The sequence below is a fragment of the Solea senegalensis genome, linkage group LG15 (assembly GCF_019176455.1).
Source record: "Solea senegalensis isolate Sse05_10M linkage group LG15, IFAPA_SoseM_1, whole genome shotgun sequence".
Taxonomy (NCBI): domain Eukaryota; kingdom Metazoa; phylum Chordata; class Actinopteri; order Pleuronectiformes; family Soleidae; genus Solea; species Solea senegalensis.
In genome coordinates this window covers 4,042,484-4,056,245 of record NC_058035.1, presented here as the reverse complement: position 1 = coordinate 4,056,245, position 13,762 = coordinate 4,042,484, and the positions used below count along the sequence as shown (strand labels likewise).

Genomic DNA, 13,762 nt, shown 5'->3' with positions numbered 1-13,762 from the left:
CATGAGAGGAATTCTCCATAATATAAAGTATAAACTACCAAAAAGTATCACAGGAACAGACGTGTTTAAAGGGATAGTTCAGGTTTTTGTCGAGGTTAAAAACATGCTTTTTAATGAGCCAGAGGGAATAACTTATTCATTTCCCTCAAAAATGAAGGTTTGGGCAGTGAGATACTTAAGGACATTTCGTAAATCTAATCATCTTCAACAGAAAAGACACACATACAAGGTTAGTTTGAAAAGATTTCAATGTCAAAACAAAAACCACTAATCACTAAGTGGGAGCCCAATTAAAGCAACCCAACTTTAGCTCAAGTGAAACCTGCCTCTATGAATGTTGGAATGAAATAACCGGAATATTCATGTAAAAACAAAGACAGACTCTTATAAGACTCTGAATATTAAAGTTTCAGAAAGTAGTTTAGAAATAAAAATCATCCATTCATCCATATATGTAGAGTAAAGCGTTGAAGATATTTGCCAACTGTGAAATAGTATAAATTCTTAAGTTTGAACTGGTAGAAGATCATCTAAAATGTAGGAAGAAAGTCTGACCTTGCAGTCTTCACAACATTGTCCGTGGGCACACACAGCATCTCCCTTCAGAGTGCATGTGGTGGCGTTGCAGCATGGGTTCATACATTCCTGCGACAAAGGGACAAAAATCAATAAAAGATTTTAGTTTACAAAATCTTGAATCTCTCAGCTGATGTAACTTTTAATTAAAAACAAATGTTTGCTTTGTTAAAACTCGCTTAAAACTTGTTTACGTCTCGTGTCACCCGGTGACATTGCACAGCTGCACATGGAATAATATCTGCATCTGGACAAGTGATTGTCGTGGGTCAAAGTCAGTCTTTGTCATTTTCTTTGGTCATTTTCATTTCCCAGGCATCATGTTTTCATTTGCTCTCTCTTGCTTAACTTTACTCGCTCATTGTTCTGCGCGGAATCTCACGTCAACCGCGGAGAGAGCTGGTGGACGGAGTAATTATGACCTAGGACTAGTCTGAACATCTACTTTCTTTCTTGCACAAAATTCAAGCAATTTCAATGACCCATGTCCATTCATCTCAATTTCCAAAGACATTCAAGGGCCTTGACATTTTTCTTTCAAATTCTCAAACTTTCAAGGATTTGAAGGACCTGTGGGAACACTCCCTCAGTCAGGTCTGATAGTATTGCCTGACAGAGCCCATTTTAAGATGAAAGACACAGCAAATTAAAAAAATGTACATTATTTCTGTTCACAGAGCAACAATAATAATTGAACCCATCTGTAAGACCTTCAACTGTGACATGACGAGGACAGATTTGTGACCAGTGGGACGTTAAAGATGCTCAGTAGGGCTTTAAAAGGCGTCGAGAGGTGAGGAGAGTAGTGAACAAGCTACTTCACCATCATGACAAGGAAGTGACAAGAGGGGAGAAGATACAGGAGAAGCTGAAATAGGAATAATAGCATGACAGACATTAAAAAGTGATGTTTTATGATGTTCATACTTTAGAATATCACAAAGCAAACATGGCTGCTTGACTCATGAGGCTCTCGGCTAACAATAAGACGTCTTAAAGAACATGGAGGAAACTGTCGGACGTCTAATTCCCAGTTGATGTGTGGTTTTATGAGTCTGGCTGTTTACCCCCTGGCCCTGACGTAAGCTTATTATTTGGAGAAGAGAGAGAGAGAGAGGGAGAGAAAAGGGGGGTTGCTTTCATGTCCCTGTGTAAGTGGGCCAAGCAGATCAAACAAGCACAACCATCTGTGGTGATGTGATGGAGGTTATGGAAGGGCAAGCTGTTAAAACACCGTGTAGCTGCTTTGATGGGGATCAAACTCTAAAACACAACCTAGATTTTGGCTCTAAATTACAGATTACGACACAGGTGTGAGGACAATCTCGTATTTGGTCTGTAGCCACAGAGCACTTAAACTTATTGTTCTTTTCTCCTCCTGCACTTTAAATTTTACTCTAATCTCATTATTATTATGATTATTTATGCCGAATTTTATTATTTTTTTGTGTGTCGCGGGGAAACATTCACTGCATCGTTTAAACGGGATGTGTTTATATCATATACTACTTTATTGTTTTAGAATAAGATAACATAAGATAGGCTTTATTTATCCCTCATTGTAACGACAGCAAAAACAAAAACAAGCAAGGGTTAAATAATGGTAAAACATAAAAAAAGGACTATATGCTAAGTGCATTATGTACAAGAAAAAGATATGGACATCAATAAATATAATGTATTGTCAATGAGCAGACTCGGTAAATAATATAAATACTTTTACTCTGTAAATGACATTTTAATATTCTTTTTTTGAGATTTCTGTCTAGACAAGATTGATTTTTTAACTGAAAAACACTTTTCTTCAGCAGCACACGTGTGTTTAAGTAAGTAAGGAATAAAAAGAAACGTGGACTGGACACACTCAGACGTTTAAGAGAGCTTATTTCACCTTTGGATTCGTTTATTTGTTCCCTTTTGTCACAGAGTTGACCTGAGGTTTGATGAATGGGCCTCTAATAAGGATATGACATCACTGTGGCAGCATGTGAGAGACGTTTTTTGTGAGAGGAACACACACACACACACACACACACACACACACACACACACACACACACACACACACACACACACACACACACACACACACACACAGAGTGAGAGCGGGTGTGATGTAAACAAAGCACTTACCGCACTGCTGTGTGTGTGTGTGTGTGTGTGTCTCAGGTGGTTTTAGTCTTTTCTTTTCTGCACAGCAGGTTTTAGTGCTTTTAAGCTGCAATAACAGTGTCAGTGTCAGAGAATGTTAAATTTGAAGTGTGTTGTGTTTTATTGGTGTGTGTGTGTGTGTGTGTGTGTGTGCGCGCTCTGACTGAGCTCTCGAGAGTCTCAGTGGTTCTGGATGACTGCTTACAGGACAGTGAGCCATGTTTGCTTTGGACAGTGGGTCAAGTCAAGTTAGAGAAGTGCACGTTTGATTGTTTCTTTCTGCTTTACTGATTCCACTTCAATTATTTTCTTTCTTTTTGTTTTCTATCTTTTTGTACTTTTGTTTACTGGATCTGAAACATAAGGAGGATATTTCCGATAAAGGGCCACCTACAGTGTTTTCCCCTGAATGATATTATGCACACTTCACTGGAGCTGGAATTTAAAATAAAATATGAACACATTTAAACATCTTACAAAAAAAAAGACATATAATGTTTTATTTATTTAATATTTCTAGTACTTTGGTCCCAACACGGCTAAATAAAGAGTTTACAGTTATGGCTAATTTACAACGTTTGGGCTTTTATATGAAAAAATACCAAAATACTAGTATAAGCTGATGCCTGCAACCTTCTCCAGCTGTTATTTAGCTGGAGAAGGTAAATAACATCTGCAACTAACCATTATTTTCATCATCAATTAATCTGTCAACTATTTCCTCGATTAACTGAGTACTTGTTTTGTCCATTAAATGTTGAAAAATGTCGATTGCTGTTTCCCAAACCTCGAAATTGACTCCTTTTAGTGATTTATTTGTAAATCTAAAATAATTCACATTTACGAAGCGGAAAAATCAGAAAACAATCAAACGATGTTTAACCGATGAGCAAAATAGTTGACGATTCATGTAATAATCAATTAATAATTGAATAATCGCCATAGCCCTACGAGAGCGTGAAAAATGTGATGTTAATTTCACGACAGGAGACACTAAAGGACCTTTGCAGTGCAGCCCGAGCTCATCCCGACACACCGGCATATCAGATATTGACAAAAAGTCCCATATCTTGCATCCCTAATTATCAAAAACGTCAAAAACACAACAAAGCAACACAATAAATTCCACGTTTCATAGCACGCCCACATAAAAAGCACACATACACATTCACCACACTACAATTACCACTAATAATCTTAAAATGGGTGCAATTAAACGATTTAATACGAGCAAACATTTCACCTTCAGGGCAAAGGATTTTATAAGTAAAAATAATTTTAAAATCAACTGGTAATTGACAGAGACTCTTACAGAAAAGGCTTCTATTTAATCTCTTACTGTCTTGTCTTTGGATAAATCTGGAGAGATTAGATTTAAACCCTAATTTGAGAAAACACTATTTTGTCAAACTGTTAGTTTTTTTTTTTATTAATTCCCTTAGGGAAAGTATTCCTCTGCATTTTGACCCATCCTAGAATTAGGAGCAGTGGGCTGCCACACTGAGTGGCGCCCGGGGAGCAGCCCTTTTTGGCAGGGTGGGGATTTGAACCGGCGACCTTCTGGTTACAAGTCAAGTTCCCTTTCCACTTGGCCACAGGCTGCCTAACTAAAACTATAAAGTAAGTGATATTGACGACAGTGGACAGACTAATAGAGTTCTATTATACATTATGAAGCATGTGAGTGAGTGGGTGTGTAGTTTTATTAATCAACATCATCTATTTTTAAATGCACTTTAAATGACCACACAGTGTCGGCGATCGGTGCTCGGCTCTCACCTCGGGCTCCCCGCAGTCGCACTCCTCTCCCTCCTCCACGTAGCCGTTGCCGCACTTCTGTCCGCCGTAGAGAACCTTGACCTCGGGCATGTTGTACAAACACATGCCCACGCCTTTCTCCAGACTGGCAGCAAGGTCCTTCTTGCTGCACGTACTGAACACCGTCGGGAACGGATACCTGCAGGGGTGAACGCAGGACTTAAGGATTGCTGAAGTGCAAAACGTTAAAAAACTTGCTCCATGTGAGCTATAGAAGTCGATTGAGCCAGAGTGGAGAGCTCTCACTGCTCGCACAAGAGGCTTTTCACGACGACATAATGGTCACTGACATTTTATGAGCTTCGCTTCAAGAGAGTTTCACTTCTACTCAAAGTATAAAGTGGCAATCAAATGTCCATTTTCTCTCATTTTCCAGCATATCTTGGACGGAGCGGGACAAGTAGAGTGCGTGACTGGAGGGAACCATTATGAAGACGGGTAATGATAGATGTCAATGACCTGAGTGTGTGTGAGTGTGTTTGAAAACTTGATGAATGACGAAGCCTAAAACCATCGTGCATTCATTACACTCTCTGGTTTTGCTTACCCTAAAGTGCTATAAGACTAATTTAATGAGGAAGGAAATTAAGATTTCTATATTAAAATAAGAGAAAAGTTCAGGGTGAAACTGTGCCAATAACAGCTGTGAAGCCTGAGGGGAAAGGTTTGTTTGTTTGCTGCACTCTGAGTGAATCTAATCGAGGACCACAAATGATTTGGAACAGAGGAACGACGACGCAGATGCAGAGAGAAACTAACAAACTTCAAAAAAATGAGATGTAGTCATACAGACGAGGAGATAACACAAAGAAGAAGACAATCAAAAGAGAACAAATCTTGGAACTGACGTCAAAATGGAACACATTGACCTTAAAGGTGCACAAAATGACCACATTGTAATGCAAATTCACCCAAACATGCAAAATTGCAGCTAAACCGAGGACGTTTTGAGGAGACAGGAACTAAAAACATGGACCAGACACCAGAAGTGCTGGTTATCTCACAATCTGTCCATCATGAATTAAATAAAAATAGTGTGTGAAATTAAAAAACAAAACAAAACAAACAAACAAACGCCATTGATTAAAATTTCCTGGTCTGAAATTTAAAAAATAATAACACACATATTGTGTGTTTGTTGTGCAATTAGGTGTGAGCTGATGAGCGTGAAGTGTATTGTGCATATTGATTAGCGCGCGCGCGTGTGTGTGTGTGTTTGTATTAGTGGTTTCTCCAGATTTCAACCCGAGGCTATTGTGTCTTCACAAGCCTGGAGGTGTTTACGGAGAAGCAGGACCATAAATGATTTGGAGCTGAAAAAAGGAACAAACAAGAAGCAGCTGCCTTCACTATAACTTATGACCAATAAACCAAATCACATTAAGAAGAATTTAAATGTGAGTTGATTGTTTTAGTCATGTCCAGACTCAAAACCCACAAGTTTAAACTGGCATACAATATTTAACTATTGGCGTGTTTCCATCGATTGCATTTCCACTAAAAAAAGTACACGACCAGGTACTCACCATGATTCTGAACGGTGTCTGAGTGCCCATGAAAAGCACCTTCAAATGAAAGGTATTATAATAATAATGATAATAACAATAATAATAATACTAGTAATAATAATAATTATAATAATAATGTGTTCTGATGTGGTTTCCCCATGACAAACCCTCTTAAAGGTGCCTCCTCTGAAGCCTGTGTTCAGCTATAATCTCATCGCACACAGCACTGGGACAAAGTGTATGAAAAACACAATTACTAAGTCTTTATGTAGTGTTATGTCATTTATTTAATTATAACGATTAATTATAGTTGTAGTACAAACTCAACAAATGTCAACAAATCTTCAGTCTAAACTAAAACTCAGGGTCCTGATCCCTTTAAATGATTTGATTTTCAACATAGAACAAAGGGAGTAACGGGAGTCACTTCAAATTGCAGCTGATTCAATTAACAAATTGAACCAAATGACTGATAATTGCCACATTTGTTGTGAACATGCTTGTAAAAAGAGAATTTAGTCAAATTAAAGGTTGAGGAACGACAATGAAAGCCGCGTGACACCACCGGATTTGGCCTCGGGTGTGAAGAGAGAATCTCACGCAGTCGCAGTCATGGTGGGAACATGATCTTAGCTTCAAACGGAGCACGCGGTGGATAACGGGGGGTTAACGGGGGCCGACGTGTGGCAGAGAAGAAGAGTGGCAGACGTGGCACAGAGTCAGGCAGCTGGCACCGCGCGCTGGAAACGTTGACTCCAGACAGAAGAGTGTCGTGGAAGTATACTTATGCAGTTACCTTGTCAGGACCAGTAGTCCTCAGGGAGACCAAAACCTGGTCCTAATGAGGCAGAAGATCATTTCTGTGGAGCTGGTTAAGTTTAGGGCTAAGATTTGACCCTTTAACACCGAGCGTCTTGCGTCACCGTAGTTACGCAACGGTTTGTTTATTGATTATTACGGTAATTTCACTTGCACACTTTCAGGAATGAACCTGTTTTTGCATTTAGACAAAGACTCAAACTTCTTTTTTTTAATTCTAGATATATGTTTTATGCCGTTCCAATTTCAAATTGAACATGCAACATCTAGTGGTCGTGTACAACTGCAGTGTTTTCTAAATGAACCTTTTTATTTTTCTTCATTTAAAATTGCAAACAACTGCCAGATATTTTGAGGGTTAGGTGTTAAAGGTAAGGGTTAAGTATTAACTTCTTATGGTTAAGGTTAAGGACAATGTGTTGTTTAGGCCGTGCACATGACTGGAAGTCAGTGCAGTGTCCTCAGAAGACAAGCAGTGCAAACCTGTGTGTGTGTGTGTGTGTGTGTGTGTGTGTGGGGTGTAAAGCTTTGCCTTTGCTTAAGGGGGATTTGGCTGCTGCATCAACATGGATATTTCACCGCTGTTAGTCGACTATAGTGACATTTCTCCTGAGGGGAGAGGAGATAAAATGGTGGAGACGTTCAACAGGAAATAAATCCATTTATTTATTTATTTATTTATTTATTTGTTTAACCTGGATCAGGGAGCAACATCCTTTTTCCAGTTGCCACCCCTCGGGTGAAACTGACTCTCTCCACCTTTGGCTGCTTTCATGTGTCACTCACCTCACCTGCACCCTTGATCCACTTGTTTATGTTTTTCCTCACCATGAGACACACACACACACACACACACACACACACATGTTCTTATGTGCCGTTGAGTCAAAGTAAAGATTCATTGTATGTAAAATATTGAGTAGTGATATAAAGTAGCAATAATTGTGCAGAAGTCACAAAATGGATGTTTTTTTTCTTTCGTCTTTGTTCATAAAAATGTGAACAAATTTCATAAATTCAATTGGATTCTCAACACTTTGAGCTCTTTTTGCTCCAGTGTGTTTGTAGAGTTGGTCAAAAAGCATTTTTTTATCAGACTGAGCTAAAAAAAAGGATATTATATTATATTATATTATATATATATGTGTATATATACATACATACACACACAAAACGGTCTCATACAGCGCTATAGTCACACGTACCTCGTCTAGTTATTGTGTTATAACAGTTTTAATAGAGGAACATCAGGTTTCTCACAAGCATATTTAATGCATGCAGAAAGTGTCAGCAGCCTGCTGTGCACACATGTAAACCAGATACGACATGAATTCTAAGGTCTACGCTCCTGCTCCATTTCTCATCATTGCAAATATCAGATCAGCTGATCCCGGCGCAGCAGTGTAGAAATGAACAAGACGACCTGCTGAAGTTCACAAAATAGGATAAGAAAGGGACGTTTTTGGGCGATTTAGGCTGTAGAAGAACCACAGGTATGTGAAAGACAGTCTCTGAAAAACACAAAGTGATGAACCCAGGAGCAGAAGTACCATCTCATCCCAGACTAAACATGTAAAAGAGTAAAAGAGTTGGAATAATAATAATAAAAAAAGCTTTCATTAATTACAATCCATCAAGGCTTTAATGATATTTTGCGAGACTGAAAATGATTGAAAAATAAACACCCATGTTCACAGGAGGACCACTGGAACACAATTCCCACAAATCTGCGTGAAATAATGTCGGAAAACAGCTCGGATCTGCTGCAGAGCCGCGTGTTATCACAGCTGCGACCACACGGCCGCTCCGCTGTAAAGGAAATTAGCTGAGCTGGGAGCAGCGCCGCTTTCCCCTGGATAATATTAGCTTTAAGCTTCTGCACACTCTGCAGGTGTATTCTGCTGGCGCGGTTACTCAGTTACACAAAATCTAATTAGGCAGTCCCCTGGTTTTTTTTCTTTTTGGCCACCGTTACTGTTTAAAGGCTAATGTGCCTCGCACACTGAGAATACCACACTGTTAAAGATCTAAATCTCATTAATGTCACACTGCCTTATGCATTTCAAACGTCGACAAAGAGAAATACTTGGCTGCCGTCTCGCCGCGCAGCTGCCGTATGACGGCGAGGGAGGAGAACACCCGTTGATACCGGCTCTTTTGTTTGTCTTTTAATTGGCATCGCCTAAATCTCAAAGAACATTTCCACCAACGCCATCATTTAGTGTTTTTCAAGAGGCAAGAAAAACAGATATTTACTCATCCCATGCTGCCTATTTGTCGACTTCCAGAGGAGGCGGCGCGCGATTCACTGGGCTTTACCATCTGCTCTCGACGGTGGTCATGCTTTCTCAGACAATGGACGGTTAATGTACTTTGGCACAAGACAAACTTTAAAAACTGAGTGAAGCAGAAGTGAAGCGGAGTCCATTAAAAGACATGTAAAGCATGATGCAACCGTCTCTGCTGCTGCCCTTTACCTAAACAAACCATCTGTTCAGTGTCACAGTTTTCAAGTTAAACTACTATTGATACAGGGTCATGGGCCATTTGGATCCCACATTTATTCTCTGTGTTGTAATCTAACAAAGTACAAATACTTTCTTACTGTACTTAAGTACAAAAAACCTTCCAGTTGAAAGACAACCCGCCCTACCACTGAACTACCGTGAACTTCTCACTTAAGTACATTTTATATCAGAAAATGACTCAAGTACAGTAAATGTCAGAAACTTTAAGACTTTTTACTTAAGTCATATCATAAAAAAAGTGACTTCTGTTCACAAACTTGTACTTTTACTCAAGTATCCCTTTAAGGTCTGTTTATTCTTTAACTTGACTCATGTATACACTTATGACCAATAACAATATCTGTGATACAAGGATCTGTCAGTGTCGGGCTGCAGCGTGACTCATGGAGAGATTAAGAAAATGAATTCACGTTCTAAAAATAAACAGCGACATGACTGTATAATTCTGGGCAGTTATTTCCTGTGGTTTCCACACGCGAACATGAATGAAACATTTTGCTACAAAGCACTTTTATGGTGTGACACGTTGAGATGAGTCTATAACAGCAGGAAGTTCAACGCTCAACGCGCCCTCGCTTTTATTATCCGCACTTGAGCAAAATGACCTACACTTACACGACACAGCGACACAAACTAAACAACAGACATGCTTTTCAGCTAAAACACAGACCTCAAATCAATGATCTACATACCTATAGTTTATGGTTTCATTATTGCCTGCACATAAAGCCGGGGGGGGATACACGGAGACAGATTGAAGAAAAAGAGATGAGCTTGAGATATATTAGTTTTCTTTCCGGTGGAGGTGAATATATGTTATATATTATATATTATATAAAACTAGGCGGAAGATTTAATTGTTCCCTCTGCTAAGGAGGTTACATTTTTGGCTGCATGTGAGCACAACAAATCAAATCAAGGAGGTAAAGGACAGATTTTTTTATGACATTTTTGGGAGATGTATGGCCCAAGGAAGAAATGATGGTGGTGATTTAAATTAGAGATTTGAACTAACAAGACTTAAAAGTGATGGAGTGAAAGAGTGAACTGTGTGTATGACCCCTTAAGTTTACCTAATGTTGGATTGAACTGTCGACTCTTACCCGACGGCGACGCTCGTCTCAATCTTAGACGATTCCTGTCGCTTTGATCACGTCAGCATGTGACGCCGGTGGGATCAAAGGGAGGAAAATGTCACTCCGAGAAGAGAGTGAACCAGGTTCGTACACATTTTAAAGCAGCGGCCACATGAGGTCTGTGAAGGCCTCTTCCGTCTGTGTGCTCTCTGACTGACACCAGGCTGTCTCTCCCGCTCTCCGAGATGCACCACAGACTGACGTGTATTTAGCTGAGGCTAAGCAGCAGCGACACATCTGACCTTTTGGCAAAATGTAAGGCTGCAAAATACGGTCAGGAGCCTGGGGGTGATTAAATATCAGGAGGAATAGCGCTAAACACTAAAGATGCATTCACTACAAACACCCACGAGCGTCTACCGCTGTAAGTTTTTATGCAAAATTCAGATATGTGTTAGAGCGGGGGAAAGTTCAAATTCTAACTAAATATACAGCCGAGAAAATCATTTGTTTTTATTTGAGTATGTGTGCGGGCAGAGGGAATAAATTAATTATTCTGATGCAGGGGCCTTAGTCTTAATTAGACTAAATGACTTTTTGGGAAAAAGCTATTTTGAGCTTGGAATTATGTCATAATATTCCTTCATGGGTTTTAAAAAAAAGTGTTTGTTTCACAACGTAGTCCACGAAATGTATCTATGATGTAAAATGAATCTATTAATAACAAAAACACAGGGTGAACTCATTATTGTGACTTGATAGGGAGAGTTTTGCGCTAAGGTCATGTGATTTGAGAACTACTGGAGTGTCTTCAAATTATGACACAGTGATGTGGAAATAAGAGGGTAATGCTATGCTAATATCATGGTGTAATATCCAGGTAAAAGCTTGGTACCCATCATTTTCAAAGTAAAAGTGTTCACAACAATAAAACAATCAATTAAAGATTAATTAAAAACATAATCGAAACATTAAATCAAAAACAACGTGTAGACAATTGTAATTAAAACACTTGACAACACTTGTAAAGTTTAGGGCCGCAGGATATGGACTACGGGGGCCGTATGTGGCCCACGGCCCGCTGGTTTGAAGCCCCTGGTGTTATCGCTTCGTATAAAAATGTGAATCCACACACATTCCCCATTGATACTAGAGAACTATTACTTATAAATGGTTAAAAAACAAGCTGCATTGCCATATTATTACCACTCTATTACTAAATTATTACTTAAAGTCTCACCGAGAAGAAAATAAGGGCCCAACCTGACACATATTACACACAAAGACGCGAGAAAATCACTGTGCTTCGCCCTGTGATGACGCAACTCTCTGCTCAGTTTTCTACGAGACAGACAAACTTCAAACCCGTCCACGTTCCTCTTCTTCTTCTTCTTCTTCATCCTTCCCCTCCTCTCCCTCTCTCACTGATGTGGCCGGTGGGAGCGTCTCACACACAGACCTGCCACAGATGTTCACGCTGACATCACTTCTCTTGCTTCGTCTCTCACTCTCTCTTTTGTGCTCTTAGTCTCTTCCTGTTCTACCAGCCGACGGAGATAAAAGGCGAGTGTAAAAAAAAAGAAGAGAAACCCGCCGCTCTGCCCACGTCTATCGAGGCCTCTCCACGGATCTGTCGCTCTCTCTTCGCCCCGGCCCTGATCGCAGCTGGCAGCGTCACTGATAATCACGTCATCTGGATGCAGCGTGTCCTCTCGCCCATTAGCGTCAGAGTCGAGCTCAGAGTATCCGAAAACACGCGTGCTTGAAATCCTAAAGGCTTGTGTGCAAATATTTAAAAGAAAACACAAGATTGTCAGCCTTACTTTTTAAGAAAAAAAAACATGTGTGAATAAGCTGCGATCGCACCATAAGGGAGCGTCTCCCCAAAATAAAGCTCATTTACACATCAAGCAGATACACAGCTAAATTAGCCTCATCACCTGACGAGCAGAATCCATTATTGTTGTTGTTACAGGCAAACCTCACACTGTCAGATGTTTGTTGCCAGGCAGGAAACGTACAGTGGGTTTATATTCGAGCTGAAATCTGCTGCCAGTGAACCAACATTTTAAAGCTGCAGGCTGAGATGCACGTACCAGGGTGACGTGGGGAAAAGTTAGGAGAAGGAGAAGGCAGTAAAACAACAACAGAAATGCCAACTGCCATAAAATACCAAAGACGTAACTCAATCTCAGATGCCATCGACTGTGAAGTAAAGATGAAGAATAAGAGGAAAAACCAAAGAGCAATGAGCGGGAGAACTATAAAACATACTGTGGAGTAAAGTGACATCAGTAAAGAGCATTTTCTGATTACTTCAACTGAATAGTCAGATTAAAACAGGTTATATTCTGATTTTCACATGTCACATCTTTAATCAGATTAGAACGTGCTATTTATATATAACGATTTTTACTCTATTACTTGACACGTTATTGTCAAGTAATTGTCACTAAAACGACACAGTTGTGTGGCTGTCCTTGCCAATGCAGAAGAGCAAGAATATAAATATACAGAAATAAATAGGAGATAAATTTGTCTCCATAGTAACCGCACGCTATCCTCCAGTGGGCTCCTTCATCAGTTTATCCTTCGTATGTACTGTATGTATATCTGCGCTCTGTCTTTGATTGAGGACGAAGAAAAGCGGAGAAATGATCCAGAGATGAAAAAAGGGAAAGAGAATGTTTTACGTTCCGGTTTCAACAGATGAAGACGGTGACCATCGATCACAACAATGACAATTCTACAGGTGTGGAACTTTCAGAAACTCACAGACTCATGAATCTAATCAAAAATAATGAAGATTAATAGTTTGGCTGGAATTGAGTGAGTTTATGTCTCATATAAAAGTCTTTTAATCACCACGTTCTCTTAGTTTATGTGGATTTGTGACATCATTGTGGGTTTAAAGCATGTAAAGATCAACAGTATCAACATAAATCTAATGACCTGATTTCCTCTACAGGCCCATTACGCTCTGGCTCTTTAAACGCAGGCCATAAGAATATAAGAGTGTCTTTTTATACCTTTTATACAATCTGATAAAAAAATAAAATATTTTGACCAACTACATAAACACACCTGAGCAAAAAGTATTGGAAATGTTTAAAATACGAGCAAAAATACGCCACAGTTCAAAGTTCATTTGGCTCGATTTTATGAACAAAAAGGAAAAAAAAAAACGTTTTATTTTATGACTTCTGCACAATTATTGCTACTTTATATCACTACTAAAAATGCAATATAAAATGAATCATAACTTTGACCCAACAACACATAAGAA

General features: G+C 39.4%; 1 protein-coding gene across 3 annotated transcripts in view; it reads right to left on the bottom strand.

Annotated features, from left to right (window-relative positions):
• adam12b (ADAM metallopeptidase domain 12b) overlaps positions 1–13,762 on the bottom strand; it is a 99,395-nt gene that overhangs the window by 19,555 nt on the left and 66,078 nt on the right. For all 3 annotated transcript variants that reach the window (XM_044046266.1, XM_044046268.1, XM_044046267.1), the window contains 2 exons: positions 4,507–4,684; positions 556–645 (listed from right to left, as the gene is read on the bottom strand). In XM_044046266.1, the coding sequence (XP_043902201.1) occupies positions 556–645; positions 4,507–4,684 (268 nt within the window). The remainder of the gene's footprint in view (positions 1–555; positions 646–4,506; positions 4,685–13,762) is intronic.